This window comes from Nomascus leucogenys, chromosome X (assembly GCF_006542625.1).
Source record: "Nomascus leucogenys isolate Asia chromosome X, Asia_NLE_v1, whole genome shotgun sequence".
In the NCBI taxonomy this organism is placed as follows: domain Eukaryota; kingdom Metazoa; phylum Chordata; class Mammalia; order Primates; family Hylobatidae; genus Nomascus; species Nomascus leucogenys.
In genome coordinates, this window is record NC_044406.1 from 53,825,364 (window position 1) to 53,846,545 (window position 21,182).

General features: G+C 39.8%; 1 protein-coding gene across 2 annotated transcripts in view; it reads right to left on the reverse strand.

Moving 5' to 3' along the window:
- The window catches only part of LANCL3 (LanC like 3), a 99,813-nt gene that overhangs the window by 18,854 nt on the left and 59,777 nt on the right, over positions 1–21,182 (reverse strand). For both annotated transcript variants that reach the window (XM_003270981.2, XM_003270982.2), the window contains exon 2: positions 1,738–1,861. In XM_003270981.2, coding sequence (XP_003271029.1) covers positions 1,738–1,861 — 124 coding nt within the window. The remainder of the gene's footprint in view (positions 1–1,737; positions 1,862–21,182) is intronic.

The following is a 21,182-nucleotide window of genomic DNA, read 5'->3' on the forward strand; positions in this document are numbered from 1 at the left end:
TAAAGATAAAAATCTGACCAGGCATACTGAAGCATGCCTGTAGTCCTAGCTACTTGGAAGGCTGAGGCAGGAGGATCACCTGAGCTCAGGAGGTCGAGGTTGCAGTGAGCTATGATCACACCATTGCACTCCAGCCTGGGTGACAGAGCAAGACCTTGTCTCAAAAAATAAAACCAGAAAAATGAATGGAATAGATTAGGGGACTATAGCAGACACTGTCAGTGCCCTGGCTCATCACCTCATCTACACTCACCATTCAGATGCATCTTTGCTCCGGCTTCATATCTCAAGCATCTATCATTTTGCCTGAGGCTTTCTCTGGCCACAGGAGTATACCCTGTCCAAAGGGGCAAGACAGAATTGCTAGGGAATTAATACCTCTAGGAACAGCCAATCAATAAAGCAGAGAGTTGGTGGATGAATACCCCAGCTTCCTCACCCCTTGGGTGAAACAATTCTGAGACGTGTTCTATAAAGTCTCTAAGATTCCCTAGGGGAACTGAGCCTCAGTTGTCCACAGTTGCTCATTATTACACACTCAATTAGCTTCTTTCTCTTTCTTGTCTCGTTTCTCCACACCTCTATCAACACTTTCTGAAATTACCTTTCAAATAAACCTTTTACACCCAAATCCTTGTCTCAGCGTTTGATTTTGGGGAAACTTAAACAGAAACATAAAATTTCTTTGAGAAAACTCATTGAAGTTGTTTATTAGCTATTCATTCAATCATTTGGGTTCCCTAATTATGTGCAAGCTCTGTGGTGAAGGTCTAGGAATCATGAAGATAAATGAGAGAAAGTTCCCATCCTGAAGGTGTACAAAGCCTGCTCAGGCAGTTAGGCAGGTAAGCCACTAATTACAGTGTAATAAGGGCTCCAATAGAAGTATACACAGGATGACAGCATGTTACCCAGTTTTGCTTTGGGAGAAAACCTGAAACTTGTGAATCTTTCTCCAGAGAGGATTCAACAACCCTTTTTCCAAAAGCACGGAACATTTTTCAGCAGATTAATGATGTTTGAGCACAGTCTTGAAATCTGGGTATAATTATTACAGATAGATAAAGGGGTTGGGGGAAGTAGGGCATTCTAGGCAAAAGGAACATGGACAAAGGTGGAAAGAGAACACTGTATGTGGGAGACTATGCTGGACAGAACCTGGAGGGTAAAGATAAAGCTTGAGTCTAGAGAAAGAGGCAGGTGGTCCATAAAGGGCCTTGCAAATCTTGCTCAGTAGTAATGGTAAGCCACTGAAGGACTCAAAAGAGGAGTAACTAATTTCCTTTTTTTTTTTATTTTTTGCATGGCCCAGAGCTCACCATTAGCCATTACAATTCAGTAGCCTGTTATAAATACACTACTATTAAAAACTTTAAAATATTAGTGGCTGAATCCTACTTCCCTATGCAGAGGCACTACTTTCAATCGTGTGTGAAAAGTTTTCACAATGTTTCAGCAAAATCAGGCCAATGAGCTTACAATCTAGAATAAAGATATTAGTCTTTAGTGAAAGTAATTGTTAAAATAGCTACATTTCTGTCAGGTAGACCACGAAAACAAATATTAACTTGTGATTTGTGTTACATATCAGTATAGGTTTTTAAAGAAAATTTTAAAGTATTTCTTATTAAATGAATAGCAATGACCTATGGCAAAAACAAAATCTTCCAGCCTTTATTTGGTATTATATTAGAGACTTTCTCCATCCTACAGGCCCATGCCAACACCTTCACTTACCCAAGTATTCGGTTCCATAGTAAGAATACATCAGGGGGAATGGTTTCCTCTTCTTTATGGCATACTGCTTCCCAGAGTCCAGAATTGCCTGACAAATTGACTTGATCTGTGCTGGAGTCAGCACCTGAATAAGGAAATCCAGAAGTAGAAGTCAAAGCAGGATCTCCTTTTTCCTTAGACACTGAATTTTCTTGCTTAAGAAGTCTAGCATCATATCCACAGAATCCTGTACTATACGTAAATAAACTTAATCAATGACAATTTATTCTTTTTTACCACTGATTCTTCCTTTGTTGTCAAGTTGTCAAACCTACCCTCTTTAGAAAACTTGCTATTTCGGTGGAAAACACACACCTTTACTGCTATAGGTTGCTATAAAATACAAAGACTACCTTATGGCTGTCATATCATTAATCCTTGTCACAGGAACAAGGATTTGCTCAGAAAAGAACAAATAGCAGTCCTAACTGATTATGCTTAACAAAGCTGTTACTCCTGGTGTACGATGTAGGTCTGGCCCAAACATCGGACCTTCAATTTGTGTTATTTAGACTGTGCTTATAAAGACTGTACTTATAAAGCCACGATTCTGTGATAAACTGCAGTATGACGGACTCACTCTAGGCATTTGTACTACCTGAATGAAACCAAAGTCCAATAGTGTCAACACAAAATAACTTCTAACATCAAAATGACTCTGAATAGAGAATGGCTAAAATGTAATGACTTACAGTCTTCCATGTTTTATTCAATCTGTCCACAGTCCGTTTTAGGACTATCGAGATTAAAAGGTTCTCAAGCCTTCAAAGCATCATTGCATTTATTAAGATTCTGCTCAGGTTAGCCATATGTTTTGCATCCTGCCCTTCCTGGGACAAATTAGATGTTCCCTTTGGCACACTTCCTTTATGACAGTGACATTTGCTCTGTTGCACAGCACTGTTGTGTTAGATCTCTCTCTGTTGTGTTAGAGCTCTCTCTTTCTCTCTCACTAGACCATCAGTTCTTTGAGAGCAAACACTGTGGCACCTCATAATTTTGGTATCCTTGGTGCCTAACACAGAATCTGAGGGGGGGGTCCTTCACAACCGATGAGTGAGTAAATAAGTGACAGTTTAACGGGTATGAAATTCAGAGCCCTCCCTCCCTTCATTCTTTATTCCCTTCCTCCCTCTCTCTCTTTCCCTCCCCTCCACGATTGTTTCTTAAGCCCCTACTACATTCCAGGCAAGACTGTTTTGGATGCTGGAGATATGACAGTGAGCAAGATAGACAGGACCTGTGCTCTCATGAAGCCAATCTTCCCAAAAGGTAGACCTGCACAGGAAACGTACTGGTCAGATTAACCAAAACTAAAAAACATCTAAGTTTAGTCTGATTGAATGAATCTGGGATCAATAAAAAGTCTGTTGGATTTTGGCCTCTCTCCTAAAACTGACACATTTTATTTTCCTACCCAATATCCAGCATTAGACCAGCAAATTCCTTTTGAAATAAGTTTCTTTTTTTTTTTTTTTTTTTTTTGAGACAGAGTCTCGCTGTCGCCCAGGCTGGAGTGCAGTGGCGTGATCTCGGCTCACTGCAGGCTCCGCCCCCCGGGGTTCACGCCATTCTCCTGCCTCAGCCTCCCGAGTAGCTGGGACTACATGCGCCCGCCACCTTGCCCGGCTAATTTTTTCTATTTTTAGTAGAGACGGGGTTTCACTGTGTTAGCCAGGATGGTCTCGATCTCCTGACCTTGTGATCCGCCCGCCTCGGGCCTCCCAAAGTGCTGGGATTACAGGCATGAGCCACCGCACCCGGCCTTGAAATAAGTTTCTAATGATTTATTCATAAATTGCTCCTCTGATTTACCTGGTATTAGAAGGAAAAAATATAATCCAGTTTTGGTTTCCCAAAATCCAGCATTTAATTTGGAAAAATAATTACTTCATGAGGATACCATTCATTAATTAATTCTGCCAATTAACATTTATTGAGCTACTATTCCAGTAAGGTCCCACACTAGGTGTTGTGGAGAAATTCGAGAAACCACGAGACATATTTTTTCCCTACAGGGAAGTTACCATCCAGCACTGGAGATGAGATATAGACAAGAGTCTACAATAGAGCAACTAAAGCTCATGAGCCTAGATAGAGAAAGAAACAGTAATGCAGAGTAGGTAATATGGACTCGGCTTCAGTAAGACTACTTTCTCCTCTTTTTTTTTCTATTTGCTGAAATAATGATGTCATGGCTTTCAACTTAAATTTCCCTTTTATTAACCACTCTCTCTTAAGTGTACTCCTCCTAACATTCCTGAAGACCCTATCTTCCTATGCTGCATCCCCACTGTCCTATCACATCAGCCCCAAGTCTTCTTTCCTTAGCTTAATAGCAAATTTCTCCTAAATGATTAAATACAACCATTCAAATTGCTACCATTATTTTCATTTGCTATTGAAAACATTTACTCTTTGTGCGTTTATCAGTGCCAATTGATCTTAAGTTTAGTCTTACACTACTTAAAATCTTGCATTATCATTTGTCTCAAATCAACCCCTCTTTCTCAGAAACCTGTTAAAAGCCCTGAAGGGCATGCACTTAATAGGACTCTATCCTGATTGAATCCCATAGTCTTCTGGGAACATATCTGGCTCTACTCAATATTGATTTTGAATCCATATGACAGAGGAAGTTTTTGTGGTAGCAAACAGTCACTGAATTTTCAGGGATGTATTCATTTGCACTACGAAAATTTTTCCTATTTGACTTTCATGCCTATAACTGAAAATTGGCTTATTATTTCCCCAGCTGAACATTTATTCATATGTTGTGTGTGTGTGTGCATGTCTGTGTACGTGTGTGTTTGCCTGCTTATTTTTAACCCAGAAAAAAAATCAACTTATGCTATATGTGGTGCCCTCCCCCTTTCTTTCTATCCCAAATCCACAGCTTAGAATAGGGAACGAGTTTATAAAATATTATTTCAAAACCTCCCATGGTCATGTATCATGTCTGGGTGGTTTCCTCTTATCTCTCAGAAACACTGTGAAAAACAAAGAGAAACCGGCGCTTGTTCGGCTGGATAGAGACCAGTTATGCATGCAGTTCTTTATCTCTGGGAACAGACAAGACCTACCCTTCAGTTTATTGATCAGCAAATAAAAACTAAAAACAGAGTTCATTAAAAGCCTGTGTGTGGGGAACACTGAGGAAGAATATTTTTCACCCCCGAACAAACAGTACAGAAAGAAGAAGGGAGTTGAGATTCTGGGGTAAGGGCTTGAGCTTGTTCTCCTGTGTGTCTGCTTTCTCAAAGATCCCTCCACTCTCTGCCCCTAGTACACAGGAGCACATGCATGAGCACACCCACTGCCTCCAAGATGGCCTCTGTGCTTTTGAGACACTCTGAGATCCTGGGAATGAGGAAGAAGCATTTCCGGTGGGGGAATAAAAATGACTAGGAATGGCAGAGCGGGGCTCCCTGGCCATCAGGTCTTCACCAAACAAACTCAAATAATTCCCTCTCCTGTAGTTGTAGCCCTTAAGATCAATGCATTTGTTGATATTTTGGATGGAATAGATTCTTTTCTTTTTACATTGAATAAAATAAATTATCTCAAAAATACAAAGCAAATCTGAGGTGGTTTGGTTTAAACCGTTTTGTTTAGTTTAACTGATTCACTTTACTGACCTTGTGAAATATTCCTATTGGTTTGGCCTCTGAGTATGAAGAGACAAGAGGGCAATAAAGCTCATACTATATTTCTTGGCCCTGCCTGAAAGTCATGCTATGACTGAACTACCTCCATGCAGAGGAGAGATGACTTTCTTTAAAAAAAAAAAGTGAATAAAAAGGACCAAACCACAGAATGCTGGCCTCACCACTGACTCCTTCCCAAGGCAAGAGTCCTACCTACAGGAAGTGGCAGTCTTTGCTAGCTGTATTTCTTTTTCTAGGCATCAAACACCTCCTGCCCCTCCCCCATCAGCATTGATTGAATACGCGAATAGCAACTAAGCCTTGGGTGTGCCAGTGTCCTAAGGCATACAGTGCCAATCAAATTCCTCCTCTCAACAATTTGAAACGCACGTTCAAAAAAAAAAATGAAGCTGTCAGCAATCCCAGCTGCTGCTGAAGACAGGTCAGGACTGGGTCCATGCATAAACTGAGGTCAACAGGGCATAAACAGGGGCTGCGAAGGAGAAAAACAGAATAAACCACCCAGCAGTGAGAGTGAAAGGAGACTGACCAAACACCACATGTTCTCACTCATAGGTGGGAATTGAACAGTGGGAACACTTGGACACAGGAAGGGGAACATCACACACCGGGGCCTGTCGTGGGGTGGGGGAGGGGGGAGGGATAGCATTAGGAGATATACCTAATGTAAATGACGAGTTAATGGGTGCAGCACACCAACATGGCACATGTATACATATGTAACAAACCTGCACATTGTGCACATGTACCCTAGAACTTCAAGTATAAAAAAAAAAACTTGCAAAAAACAGAAAAAAAAGTTTATTATATCAGTAAAGAGGGATTAGGAAAAAGGACACAAATAAAAAGAATGTGAGTGTGCATATTCACATTATTTCCATTTTCTAATATTGGTAAGTCTTTTAATTAGTTAAAAAACATAAACTTAACTATAAAGAATAACAAAATTGCCAACTCTAAGGACTTTAAAAAGTCATAAAATGAAACAAATTTAACTGCATGTCAAGTTAAAGGCATAACCTCACAGATAAAATAATTAATTATTTAAATAATGGCTTTTTTCATTGTGGAAGTCAGTGTGGCGATTCCTCAGGGATCTAGAACTAGAAATACCATTTGACCCAGCCATCCCATTACTGGGTATATACCCAAAGGATTATAAATCATGCTGCTATAAAGACACATGCACATGTATGTTTCTTGCGGCACTATTCACAATAGCAAAGACTTGGAACCAACCCAAATGTCCATCAATGATAGACTGGATTAAGAAAATGTGGCACATATACACCATGGAATACTATGCAGCCATAAAAAAGGAGGAGTTCATGTCCTTTGTAGGGACATGGATGAAGCTGGAAACCATCATTCTCAGCAAACTATCTCAAGGACAGAAAACCAAACACTGCATGTTCTCACTCATAGGTGGGAATTGATCAATGAGAACACTTGGACACAAGGTGGGGAACATCACACACTGGCGCCTGTCGTGGGGTGGGGGAGGGGGGAGGGATAGCATTAGGAGATATACCTAATGTAAATGACGAGTTAATGGGTGCAGCACACCAACATGGCACATGTATACCTATGTAACAAACCTGCACATTGTGCACATGTACCCTAGAACTTAAAGTATAGTAATAAAAAAAAAGAAAAAAAAAGAGAGAGTGAAAGGAGACTGGAGCAAATATGCTAAGAGAAACAATGATACCAAGAGAGAAAATTAAAGAAAAGTAGCTGGTCCTTATAGCTTCCTCTTCCTAACAGTTTAGGGCTACTTCCTTTAGGGCTTCCTACCAATTTTCCATACAATACCCACCCCCATACTCCGCCCTTTCTTTTTAGTCATTTGAGAGTCTCAGTTTCTTGCAAAAAGAGTCTAACTAGAATAGACATGAATATAAAGCCAAACCTTTGTCACTTCATCCCTCACATAAACACATCAGCTTTCCTACCTACCATACTAGATCCTTTCAGTCAAAATAACAAAGATACCTGCATGTAAGGTGCATGATAAGGTACATGCTAAGACTCTCTGGGCATGGGACCTGGCATCGGAATTTTTTTTTTTTTCCCTGAGACAGAGTTTCACTCAGTCACCCAGGCTGGAGTGCAGTGGCACGATCTTGGCTCACTGCAACCTCCACCTCCTGCATTAAAGCAATTCTTCTGCCTCAGTCTCCCGAGTCACTGGGATTACAGGTGCCCACCACCACACCCGGCTAATTTTTTGTGTTTTTAGCAAGGATGGGGTTTCACCATGTTGGCCAGGCTGGTCTCGAACTCCTGACCTCAGGCGATCTTCCCACCTTGGCCTCCCAAAGTGGTGGGATTACAGGCGTGAGCCACCGCGCCTGGCCGGGATCTTTTTTAAGCTCCCCAGTGGATTACAAAGAGTGGTCAAGGTTGAGAACTACTGCCATAAAATACTAAGTGAATTCAAAAATAGTTTTTAAAACCAAAGTAATAATAATATAATACAATATAATAATAATGATGAAGAGGAGTGCTAAAGGGAAAACTAGCAAAATAACTCCCAGGTATAAAGAAATGCCTTTGGTCTGAGGCATGGAGGACTCAGAATTATCTGTCCAGTCTTAAATTATCTGTCCTCAAACTTCTGTCAATAGCCCATTTGAGACCTCTGATATCTCTAAGAGGTATCTGCTCCTCAAAGTGTGGTCCATGGACCAGCAGTAAAGGTATCCTGAGAGAAATTCAAATTCCCAGGCCCCAGCCCAGACCCAGTGAATTAGAAACTGAATTTTATTTGTTTTATTTTTTATTGTTTTATTTTACTTTAAGTTCTGGGATACATGTGCAGAATGTGCAGGTTTGTTACATAGGTATACGTGTGTCATGGTGGTTTGCTGTACCTATTGACCTGTCCTCTAAGTTCCCTCCCCATGCCCCCCATCCCCCAACAGGACCTGGTGTATGTTGTTCCTCTCCCTGTGTCCATGTGTTGTCATTGTTCAACTCCCACTTATGAGTGAGAACATGCAGTGTTTGGTTTTCTGTTCCTGTGTTAGTTTGCTGAGGATGATAGCTTCCAGCTTCATTCATGTCCCTGCAAAGGACATGATCTCATTCCTTTTTATGGCTGCATAGTATTCCATGGTGTATATGTGCCACATTTTCTTTATCCAGTCTATAATTGATGGGCATTTGGGTTGTTTCCATGACTTTGCTATTGTAAATAGTGCTGCAATAAACATACATGTGCATGTGTCTTTATAGTAGAATAATTTATATTCCTTTGGGTATATACCCAGTAATGGGATTACTGGGTCAAATGGTATTTCTAGATCCCTGAGGAATCACCATACTATCTTACACAATGGTTGAACTAATTTACACTCCCACCAACAGTGTAAAAGTCTTCGTATTTCTCCTGTTTCTTGACTTTTTAATAATCGCCATTCTGACTGGCATGAGACGGTGTCTCATTGTGGTTTTGATTTGCATTTCTCTAATGATCAGTAATGTTGAGATTTTTTTCACGTTTTTTGGCCATGTAAATGTCTTCTTTTGAGAAGTGTCGTTCATATCTTTGCCCACTTTTTGTAGTATTGTTTTTTTCTTGTAAATTTGTTTAAGTTCCTTGTAAATTCTGGATATTAGACCTTCGTCAGATGAGTAGATCGCAAAAATTTTCTCCCATTCTGTATGTCACCTGTTCACTCTGATGATAGTTTCTTTTGCTGTGCAGAAGCTCTTTAGCTTAATTAGATCCCATTTGTCAATTTTGGCTTTTGTTGCAATTGCTTTTGGTGTTTTCATCATTAAGTATTTGCCCATGCCTATGTCCTGAATGGTATTGCCTAGGTTTTCTTCTAGGGTTTTTATGGTTTTGGGTTTTACGTTTAAGTCTTTAACCCATCTTGAGTTAATTTTTGTATAAGGTGTAAGGAAGGGGTCCAGTTTCTGTTTTTTGCATATGGCTAGCCAAGAAACTGAATTTTAAAAAGATCACCAGATGGTATGCATATACCCATTAAAGTTTGAGAAGCACTGGCTTAAGAAACATTAGCTATAAATTCTTTAAATTTCCCAATATTAGGTTAGGTCCTGACAACACTGTATATCTGGAGTATACAAATCTGGCTTTCCACAGATTATTTTTTCTAACTATGACTATCATGGCTTTGATTTCTACATAAAGGAAAGTTTGACTTTTTAAAAAAGACAAGTTTTTATAAAACTGCTGTTGAAGACATTGTTCACAGTTTTCTAACGCCTCTATATGAAGGCCCAAGTGATAAGCTACCCTCATAGTGAAGTGAGAGTTTATCTTAGTCTTGAGGGCCAAGAGGCAGAGTTAATTCCTGTGCTTAGTGCAGAAACTTCCTTTACCCTAGGGGTTTTGCTATAAACATTTTACCTCTTAAACCTTAATCCATGTTGAATGGTTAATGGTTTCACTGTATTTGTGAATTTTTGTTGTAAATCACCCCAAACACGTTTTTGGAAGTGGGTAGAGCCCAAGGAAACATTTTTACAATATACGGAATATGCGTCTTAAGGTGACAATGAATTATTAGTGTGGAGGTACAGTTCTAAGTCTGACCTGACAGGCAATCCTCACAGAGTCTGAAACAACTGTAAGGAGGTGCTAGACTTCCCACCCTAGGCCTTGCTCAAGCACCACCAACATTATCATGCAATAGTCCAAAATGCCCTAAGTGCCCGTCTGCATAGAATGCAGGGTCACTCTGATATCACAGCAAACATATATGTAACACAGTAAGAATCTGATATTAACTTACTGTTTCCGCCCAGCAATTTATTTCACCTAATCCTTTGCCTCATCATCCTGTTGGTAGGATAGGCTTCTGCCTAGAGAAAGAAGCCATCTGACTACCCAATAAACATCAAAATGACTTTTTTGTATGTCTTTTTTTAAAGTTAGAGCTACTGGAATGAGACAAATGACTTCTGATATGCATGGACAATAAAAAAAAAAAGTTTTTGGGTTGTTAGATCCTGGGTTTTTTTTTTTTTTTTGATGAAGTCTTGCTCTGTCGCCCAGGCTGGAGTGCAGTGGCATGATCTCAGCTCGCTACAAGCTCTGCATCCCGGGTTCATGCCATTCTCCTGCCTCAGCCTCCCAAGTAGCCAGGACTATAGGCGCCCACCACCACGCCTGGCTAATTTTTTGTATTTTTAGTAGAGACGGGGTTTCACCGTGTTAGCCAGGATGGTCTCGATTTCCTGACCTCATGATCTGCCTGCCTCGGCCTCCCAAAGTGCTGGGATTACAGGTGTGAACCACCACAGCTGGCCTCCTGGGTATCTTTAATACTTAAAATTGATACCATAAAACCATGGATTTGAAGGATAGTTCCAAGTAAACTCAGGATAGAGATACAAGCTGTTCAAGGTGGGATGAGTTGACATAGAAAAGAAACCAGAAGTTGAAAGTCAGTGTGAGTGTGGTGTTCCTGCTTTCCTACCTCCACCCCATCGTGCCAAGCCTTAGCAGTCTTACAACAGGCCTCCAGACAGGTTTGGGGATCTACAGTTTGTTAGGATATGTGCCTCCCTTTTGCCTGGAACTCAGGAAGATGGCAGCCTCAGAGGTGTGTCTCTTGCTTCAGGGTCTGGGAACAGCAAAAGAGATACCACCACGTGGCCTGTCCCACATGAAACAGCAGAAGATGATCCTGAGTTTCCTACGGGCACCAGAACAGAGTAGTAAAACATCTCATCCCCAAAATTAAACTTATTTTTTAAAATTCCCAGTCCAAATTATTTCAAATTAAAAAGAGAAATTGTTTATACAAAGTCAATATTCACAAGTGGTTAAATTTTTACCTCCTATATCTCTTTGGGGTTGTAGTTCACTGGGAATCCACTAGGTTACAAGAAAGAGCCAGGCCTTTCAGGAAATCTCTGTAGCAGATAAAGATTTACTTACGGTATTGAGAAGACAGAAACTTGGAGGAGCTTCTTTGAGGCAGAACACCATGAGCACTCTTACAGTGCATAGTGACCTCCAGAGAACATCATGAGCAGAAAAGGTGTTGAGCAAGCTTAAAGATACAAATAGGGCTAAAGAAAAACCTTCAAGCAGGAAACTGATCTTGACAAACTGAATAATTCACGAGTATTATGTGCAAAGCCTATGCTAGGTTGGAGAAACATGGAATCTTAATAATGAGACTAAGTAGACATGCAAAACATTTAAATAATGAAATATTCAGCATTCATTTAAATCTTAAAAGTAGTACTGTAAAGGAGTAACGTGAATGGAGTAAATATTGAGGGCTTCACAGAGGAAGAGGAATATGAGCTGAGCTTTGAAGGACAAGTAGGAAGTGGGTAAAAGCACGGGGAAGAGAGGATTTTTAACCTACTGGATGATGGGGAGAGTCCTGATTGGGGCAATGCTTCAAAAACCTCAAGGTGCACACATATTACTTGGGGATCTTGATAAAAAACAAAGATTCTAGTTCGGTAGGTCTAGGGTGGGGCCAGGATTCTGTTACTAACAAGCTCCTTGTTACAATAGTAGTGATGCTGAGGCTGACACTGCTGGTTCATCAACCACACTTGAAGTAGCAAAGGATTATGAAAATAGAGAGGCTGGTTGCAGCAGAGGATTTATTTTGCAAAAGGTGAGAAGTTAGACTGAAGGAACAATAGAAGTTCCCAACGACATTCAAGGCAGCGAGAGGAAGCATCAAGCAAAAGTGTTGCATATTATCATTTAAATGATTAGATTACCCAGAAAAGGGACACAGCAACGATAAGAAATTCTCTTCCAATATTCTGCATGTAAGACAGACATGTCCATATTTGCATGCTCCACTGAGGAGCTCTTTTAGCCAGTGTGGCCAGGTTTGTTATTTTCTTAATTGGTCTCTAAATGGGGCAGGTGTGCTGGTGCAGAATGAGCAAGTCCCTTCCATCTGGTTTTCCTGATGCTCCCTGATCATTATTATGCTGGGCTATGAGGAATAGGAGGCAGGTTGCTCTAGTTGATGATTATCCTCCAGTCATTAAAGGGATTCAGCATGGAATTTCAGTTATAAACATTTGGTCCCAGGTACCATTTCACAGTTGTTTCTTTTCCCTTCTCATGTGAAGAAACACAAACCCAGAAAACACTAGAAACCAGAAAAGAAAAACAGGTTTTACCCCATTCTTACAGCCTGACTGCTGGCTTTAAAGATTTATTAGAAGTAGCTGGTAACCCAGTCTGCACCAACTGTCACTAGATGACTTTATTCTCTTTCCTCTAAGACACTAAATGTCTCAGAGCACAAGCTTCGTTATCTACAAAAACAGGATTATGTTTGCCCCACCTATCTCCTCAGGTAATAATGAGATTCTTATGAAAAAGCAGTTCCCAACGTTTGACTGCATACTGCAATCACCTAGGGAGCTTTTAAAACTCCCAATGCCCTGTCCACACCCCACACTACTTACATCAGACTCTCTGGGCGTGGGACCCAGGGATGAGTATCCTTTTTAAGCTCTCCAGGTTATTACAAGGAGTGTCAAGGTTGAGAACTGCTGACGTGAAATACTGATGAATGCAAAAGTAGTTTTAAAAAGCAAAGTAATAATACTATGATTATGATAATGAAGAGAAGGGCTACAGGGAAAATATGGAAAAGACCTCCCGAGTATAGAGAAATGCCTTTGGTCTGAGTCATGGAGGAATGGAAGGAGAAACCTGATGTGCACATGAATGAACATGCTGGGTCAGGCCAGAAGTCCACTAAATGCCATCCAGTGTTTCCAACACAGATACCAATGCACATTGTGGGAAGCTAATGAGGAAACCACAGAACACAGCAGACAGTGCACTGGACTAGGAATCAGGAGATCAGGGCTTGAGGCTCCTTTGGCACCATACCCATGGTTAAGTCATCAGACCTCCATTTCTTCATCTGTAAAATAAAGGGGCTGGACTAGTATCTATTCACTAGGCCACAGCTTCTCAAATGTTAGTGTTCCTAAAAGCCATCTAGTGATCCTGCTAAAACACAGCTTCCCAGGCCTCACCCTCAGACATTCTGACTCAGTAGCTGTGGAGTGGGGCCTGAGGTCTTGCATTTCTAACAAGATCTTGGGTGATGGTGATGCTCCTGGCCAGAAAAGCACCTCCTGAGTAGTACCGTACTAGGTGACATCTAAGGTGCCTCTAGGTTCCAAGCTCTATGGTTCTGCAAATCATTGGAGGAATCTGGTTTTTGAACATAAAAAGGGGAATAGCATGGTGATAAACAGGGACTTGGGGGTCAGATACACCTGAGTTCCAAACTTAGCTTTACCACTTTCTAGTAGTGTGAATTTGTGAGTTACTTATTCTTTCTTAGCCTCATTTTTCTCATTTGTAAAAAGTAGTGATAATAAGATCTACGTCACTGGGTTGCTGTAAGGATTTCATGTAAGATGCTTAGCACGGTTGCTAGCATAAAGCACATGCACAATGCCTGCAAGCTATAGTGAAAAGGGACATCTGAAATCCAATAGTGACTGAACTCCAGGCCTTGGAGGTTTGAGCTCAGCATATTTCTCATAAAATAACCATGCTGTTGCCTACTTCCTATACCTCATCTTCCACCCGAGGACCAGCTTATGTCAGCCTGCATTCCTAAATTGTTCTAACTTATAATTCATAAACTAGCAATGTATGACCCTTCATGTCTGTGTATTTACTTTAATCATCACCACACTTGCAGCCTTCTCTGTCCCACTTTTCCCAAAATGACATTCCTTTGCTCTTTCAAAATGTCTCTCAAGTTTATCTGGTTTCTAGATACTAACTAACTATATAACTTTAGACAAATCATGCAACTTCTCTGGACCTCAGTTCCTCATCCGGAAAAATAAGAAGTCAGGCTGAGGTGGTCTTTAATGTGTCTTTCACATATAGCATTTTATGATTCAAGTCTTTATGACATTTATAAATCTATATACTGTATATATTTGGGCTGTAATTCTGTAATGTGAACATGATAGTATGTTTCAGCAGTTTAATTTCTTAGAGAAAAGGCAAAAAGTCTTTTGTGGTGAAACTAGAACACAGGTTCAACTTGTCCTATTCTAGGCATTTTATTTTATCAATATGTCTATTTTCTTATGTACTTTGTTCCAAACAGAAAGCTTAAAGGACTAGAACTCTTTGTAGCTTCCTGGCATCAGTTACTTGAATTATCTGCAGTTGTCAGTCTCCTGACGTACCCAAAGTGAATGATGACATTATTAAGGCTGAATGCTTTGTTGACTATTTCACATCATACCTTTCTCTAAGCCACTGTTAAATGAGTATGTCATTACAGTATTCTCAAACCATGGTTCAAAATGTTCAAGTGCCTGTTTGGTACATGATAATGTACTAGAGAGTGTAGAAATATAGGGATGAATAGTTGCTTATTGTCAAATATACAGTAAATGCCCTTCCTATTTTGAAAGGTCAATTCTGAATTCATAGTGGCTTACACTATTAGTTAGCGACATCTCTTTTCCCTTTATTTCTTGCTAATTGAGTATCAGTTTTATTAGGCACGCAGTTGTGTCTAGCCCTAAGTGACAGTAATTAGCCTTAGCCAAACATATAAATCCCATTGTCCCTTGCCAATTACCCTGCATTCCTTGTAGCTAGGGTTGGCTATGTGGCCTCACTTGATCAATGGAGGAATCTGCAGGAGCTTCATGGAAAGCTTTTTGTTTCATAATACATGGAAATAAAATGGACACACATGGCTGTTACCTTCCCTTCCTGTTTTTGGCTGCCTTGAATGTATATGTGAGGCCTGAAGTAGTAGCAGCCAATTTGCATCCTGCAGCAATGAGCACATGAATGAAAGGCCAACATTCTGAGAATGATGGAGGAGAAAGAAAAATCCTGGGATTTTTGGACATTATTGAGCATCTGTATCACAACCAGGACCACCTATATCCAAACTCTTCTTATAAGAGAAAATCTAATCCCTTTATAAAAAGTTACTGTTCATTGGGTTACTTACAGCCAAGCCCACATAAACTGGGCAGCCATAAAGTGCCAATCTAACAACATTGCTAGCCTTCACTAGCCTGCAAACAATTTTTGCCCAGGTGCACCTCTGTTGCCACAGAAACCTCTAACTCTAAAGCTCTTTAAAGTGGGGCTGACTGCCTGAGTAGGCAAATTTAAATGCAGTTTCCAGTTCTGACTGCACTCACAAGGTGCAATTGATTTTTCTTGTTAAGTGCTATCCTAGAGCCCAGGGACAAAGAGTAGAAAACACTCTTTGCTGCCATTGCCCTGGGTGACCTCCCTATTTCTTCCACTTATCCAGCTTCAGGTCGGGGCAATGGACACCCTCCAATCCGTCACCATGACAGTAGATCCTCAAATCCTTAAAAGTCACTTTGGGAAGACAAAGAGGAGGCCTGTGGGAGCTTCAGCAACAAGTGCTATGAAGCAATTATCTTCTTTTCCAGGAGTCACAGTTCCCTCCACTCAAGTGACTCTATTATAAACTACCTATTCTGTCATCTTAGAGAGGTATTCACAAAAATGGTCCTGGTTGAACAATATCTGAACAATTTGTGACATTTTAAGGCTTAATAGCTCTTTCACCTAGATGCTTTCAACAGAACAAGCTGAAAAGATATCTTTTCCCATGTTCTTTGACATGTGCCTGTAGGATTGATGGATGCCCTGAAGGTCACAATTGCAGAAGGGAAGGCAGAGATACTTTAAAATTGCTAAGATCTTTCTTCCTTTTTTCTTTAGTATCTTAAAATACATTTTAATAAATGTATTCCTTGGATGTGGAGGAAGCAGTGTGATATAGTGCTGGTTGGGCCATGAATGGTACCTTTTCTGTGTGTAACATGAAACCTAAAGCTATGGGGTATGTGGAGGGTCTGGTAACCATGGTTGGAAAATTCAGAACTTCTAGCTTTGTCGTAATATGGCCCTGAGTAAGTGATTTAACCTCTCTGGCTTCACTGTATTCATCTGCAAAATGAGGTAACTTCCCAGGTCCTTTCTGGGAAATATAAACACATATATATATGAAATAAAATGGACATATATGTTTCCATCCTTCTCCCCTTATTCATTTATGTACTACAGGGAATCCATCCTCTGTGTGATCATGTCCAAAGCAGCAGTTTTGTTATGTTGACATTTTCTGGTATTTTAAAGGGAAAATATTTCTGGTTTCTCTTTTTCTGGCTTCTTTTAATAATTTTAACCAGTAATCTTTAGGAGAACTAGAATATAAAATTCAGATAGAATCATTTTCTATGTAAATGGCATATCTAAAAAGGATATTTGAGGTGACCAGAGCATGAAGGTGTGATAAAGGGAGTTGCCACCACCATCTGCATCCCCTAACTACCAGGAAAAAAAGTGACACCACGGCCAGATTCAATTTTTGTTTTATGCCTAGTGGAAGGAGAAAGGACTACAGGACTTCAGGGGGAGCTGGCTCTATGGCTGAAGAGGAGAGAAGGTAAATTGACACCCTTACTCTGTTAATGGTAAGAAGTTCCCCAAAGTCTCTTCCTTAGATTTAATCTTTGACAAGTTTCAAATGGTCACTGTCAAATGAATGCAGCTGGGGAGCCTACTGGCCCTGGAATGGCTGAGATGAGCAACTGAGATATGTAACCAATAGTAGGTAAAGCAGGATTTATAACCTTGTAAGTTAGTAACTAAGGTCTTTGTCTTAGACAAAGATTTATTCTATGATAATTATTGAGCCCTGCTATGGCTTACTAGGAGAACATCAGTGAGCAAAAGAGAGAAAAGTCTCTGCCACTATGGAGATTACATTTGATATGGTTTGGCTCTGTGTTCCCACCCAAATCTCATCTCAAATTGTAATCCCCACATGTCAGGGGAAGGGCCTTGTGGGAGGTGATTGAATCATGGGGGTGGGCTTCCCCATGCTGTTCTCAGATCTCAGTTTTCAGGAGATCTGATGGTTTAAAAGTGTAGTACTTCCCTCTTTGTGCTCTCTCTCCTGCCGCCATGTAAATAAGTGCCTACTTCCCCTTCCACCATGATTGTAAGTTTCCTGAGGCCTCCCCAGCCATGTGCAACTGTGAGTCAATTAAAGCTCTTTTCTTTATAAATTACACAGTCTCAGATAGTTCTTTATAGCAGTGTGAAAACAGACTAATATAACATTCTAGTGGGGTAGTCTGAATAAACTCATATCATGCTCCATGTTTTATTTCGCCAAATGTGTCTTATTCTCTCCACTGTCCATAATTTGTTATTATTTTAATGAGGGCATGTTTATAAAGTAATCAATATTAAGTGAATCGTGTACCGTCATCTCGTGTTGCCTGGGGAAAGTTTAACAGGAGATAAAACTCATTCATAGTCTCCAGTGTGAATTCAACTGAAGGCAATCGCCAAAATTGTAAGGATGGACATATGAAAGAAATGGCCAGCTGCTATAGCACATAATTACATGGTGAGTTAAAACAAAACAAAACAAAACAAAACAAAACAAACAAACAAACAAACAGAGATCTCAATCTAGACCAAGACTTTGGGGGAAGGGAGAGAGAAGAATCAGACACTCATTTTTTTAAAAAAGCTCCACATGTGATGCTGCGACACAGACACTGCTTTACAGGGCTTTGCATAGCAAATCCAGCATTATTTAGTATTGCAAATAGCACAGGTGGTTAGAACAAGCAACTGAGCTTAATCTCATGTGGTTCACGTAGCATAGCTGGATATATTCCTAGTCGCAGACTAGACTTTTAATTATAAGCTTAATGCCAGGTACCCTCACTATAAGTTTGCCTCATTAGTTGTAACACAAAATACTACTGACCATTTACCACTTTTTAAATGAACCAAAGCAGGCTTCCCCATGATACTGAGTAGCCTCATGTTTAATATGTAAAGAGAACATGTTCACTAGATATGTAACTGGTCATGAAGCAGTACTTTAAAAATATGGTCTCTCAATTACAATGTGAAGGAACAACTCAAGACAGAATTTACCTACATACATGTTATATATATAAAATACATACATATACACACACATATGTATGTATATGTGTATGTATATACATGTATGTACATATGTATGTATATGTGTATATATGTATGTATGTGTATATATACATGTATGTATGTGTATATATACATGTATGTATGTGTAGATATACGTGTGTGTGTATATATACATGTGTGTATATGTGTATGTATATGTGTATATGCGTGTATGTATATATACCTGTATGTATGTGTATATGCATGTATGTATATGTGTATGTATATATACATGTATGTATATGTGTGTATATATATGTATATACGTATGTGTGTATGTATGTATATATGTACGTATATGTACATATGTATGTATACATGTATGTATATATATGTATGTGTGTATATGTATGTATATATGGATATATATATCTATAATATGGATATCTATTACAGTGCATCAATGTCCAAGGGAAATAAATGCCTAGGCCCATTTGTATAAGAATGTGTACAGCAGCTTTATCCATAAGAATTAAAATCTGGAAACTTCCTAAATATACATCAACAGAATGAATAAATAAATGATGGTATACTCATACAATGGACTATTACTTAAGAATAAAAAGAGAACCAATTACTGATACATGCAGCAACATGGCTGGATCTCATGAACAATGAACAAAAGAGGTGAGACACGAAAGAGTATTTGCTGTATGATTCCATCTCTATGAAGTTCAAAATCCAAGTATGGTGATAGAGGTCAGAAAAGTGGTTACCTACCTGTTTGGGGGTTTGGGGGTGAGTGTGTGGGGTGAATGACACTCATTGGGATAAAGGAACCTTCTAGATTGATGGAAATGCTCTGTATATTGATCTGGTTAATAGATATATGAAATGCACAGTTAATTCACTGAGTTATACCCTTAAGATTTGTACGTTTTGCTATATGTAAACTATACTTCAATCTTTTTATTAAAAAGCAAAAATAAATCAGGGTACTGAACAGCATATCTGTTATATGGTAGAATGAATAGTTTAGCTGTCTGTTAACACATTTTGTCTGAATGTCAAGGTCTGTTGGTTGTAAGTAGGAGGCACCAACTTTACTAGGTATCCTGAAGTAGGGTCTTCCTAAGACTATTGGAAATAGAAAAAAGTACACACCCTACTGGGAAGAGGAATTACATAAAAGAGCACATTACCTCCAGGCTGATATACCCTCAGGCTAGGGCTTGGTGACCAGAACACCATGACTGGATTTCACTTCCCCTGCCCTTTTGACCAGGTGCCTTTATACGGGGCACAACCTTGCCTGTCCCCCTATCTGGAAGAAAGCTGAGTCAGCTCCTGAAATCTGAGCGCAGCTAGGACCAAGAAGGAACCAATGCTTGGATCCAGAAATCCTCCAGGCTGTAGCCAGTGTTCTCTCTCTTGGTGACATGGGTCTCTGCCTCTCTTTCACTTTCTACAAGTCTTCTTTCTCTACTATTCTGTGGCTGAAGGTGACTTCCCATCATACTCTCTCTCTTTCTCTCTCATTCCAAGTTTTAACATGTCCCTCAGTTTTAGTCACATTACAGGATCAAATAGAGTTACTGAAACCCAATTTTAAATTCCTGGGAGAATCTGATACGTTCAGCCTCATTCAGGTTCAGCCTCATTCAGGTGTGTTTACACAGTGACATCCACTCTAGTTGAAGGAGCAGGGCCAACTAATTCAAGATGGCTGCAATGATCCACCCAGAGGAGAAGTAGGGCAAAACTTCACAGAGAAATGGGGTTATTTTGAGCTAGGCAGACATTCCCAGAAGGGTCTACTCGATTTGTATCAGGAATGTGTTTAACTTAAATGAATAGAAAATCTCACTTCTAGTGGCTTAATCAAACAACAGGTCATTTTTCTCATGTAACAAAAAGTCTGAAACTGGCTGACTGCTGATATTGCTTAGTGGCTTGTGATGTCAGAGCCAGGATGACACAATTTGCACTTCCTTCCTTCATGGTGAACTATAGGTACAAAATGGCTGCTGCCAACTCCAGACACCATGTTTATATTCAAGGTGGGAAGAAATGGGAGGGAGGGGCCAGGCACATGTATTCTCTTTTATCAGGAAACCAAAAAGTTTCCCAGAATACCCCAGCATATTTACACTGACATGTCATTAGCTAGTACTGTATGACATGGCAAACCTGACAGAAAGAAAAGCTGAAAAATCAAGCAATTATTGGCAAAAATCGCTATGTCAAATAAAAGTAGGGTTATATTAGTAAGGACAATGTGGCAAAAAGAGCTCTGGTCGGCAATAGTGTCTGTCACCACACTGAACTATAGGAATCCATATTGTCTGAAAATTTATGTTAGCCATTCATGATCATGTCTGAACACAGATGATGGAAGGCACGCTTAATTCCTTTTTCAAAAATGCACTGCTTCTTGCCACACACTATGTCACTATATATTCAATTTTGCGCTCCACCACCTAGGATCCTTTGGCTAGGATTTGCATTCTATTTCCAAAGCTGTTGTGGAGATAATTGGTCAAGGCCGCTTTCTCAGCTCTGAATATGACTGTCTAACCACTACACAAAGGCCTTTCCTAAATCAAAAGTAATATAGAACTGTAGAAAGCATGCTTAGAGGATGCTTGGCTTTCTCTAAATATACTACTTCAGAAGTGATCTAAAGATAACTATTATTTCAATATATGCAAATAGATAATATTCCATTTAAAATCTGTTCCTTACTGTGAAACAGGTGCAAGAGATGA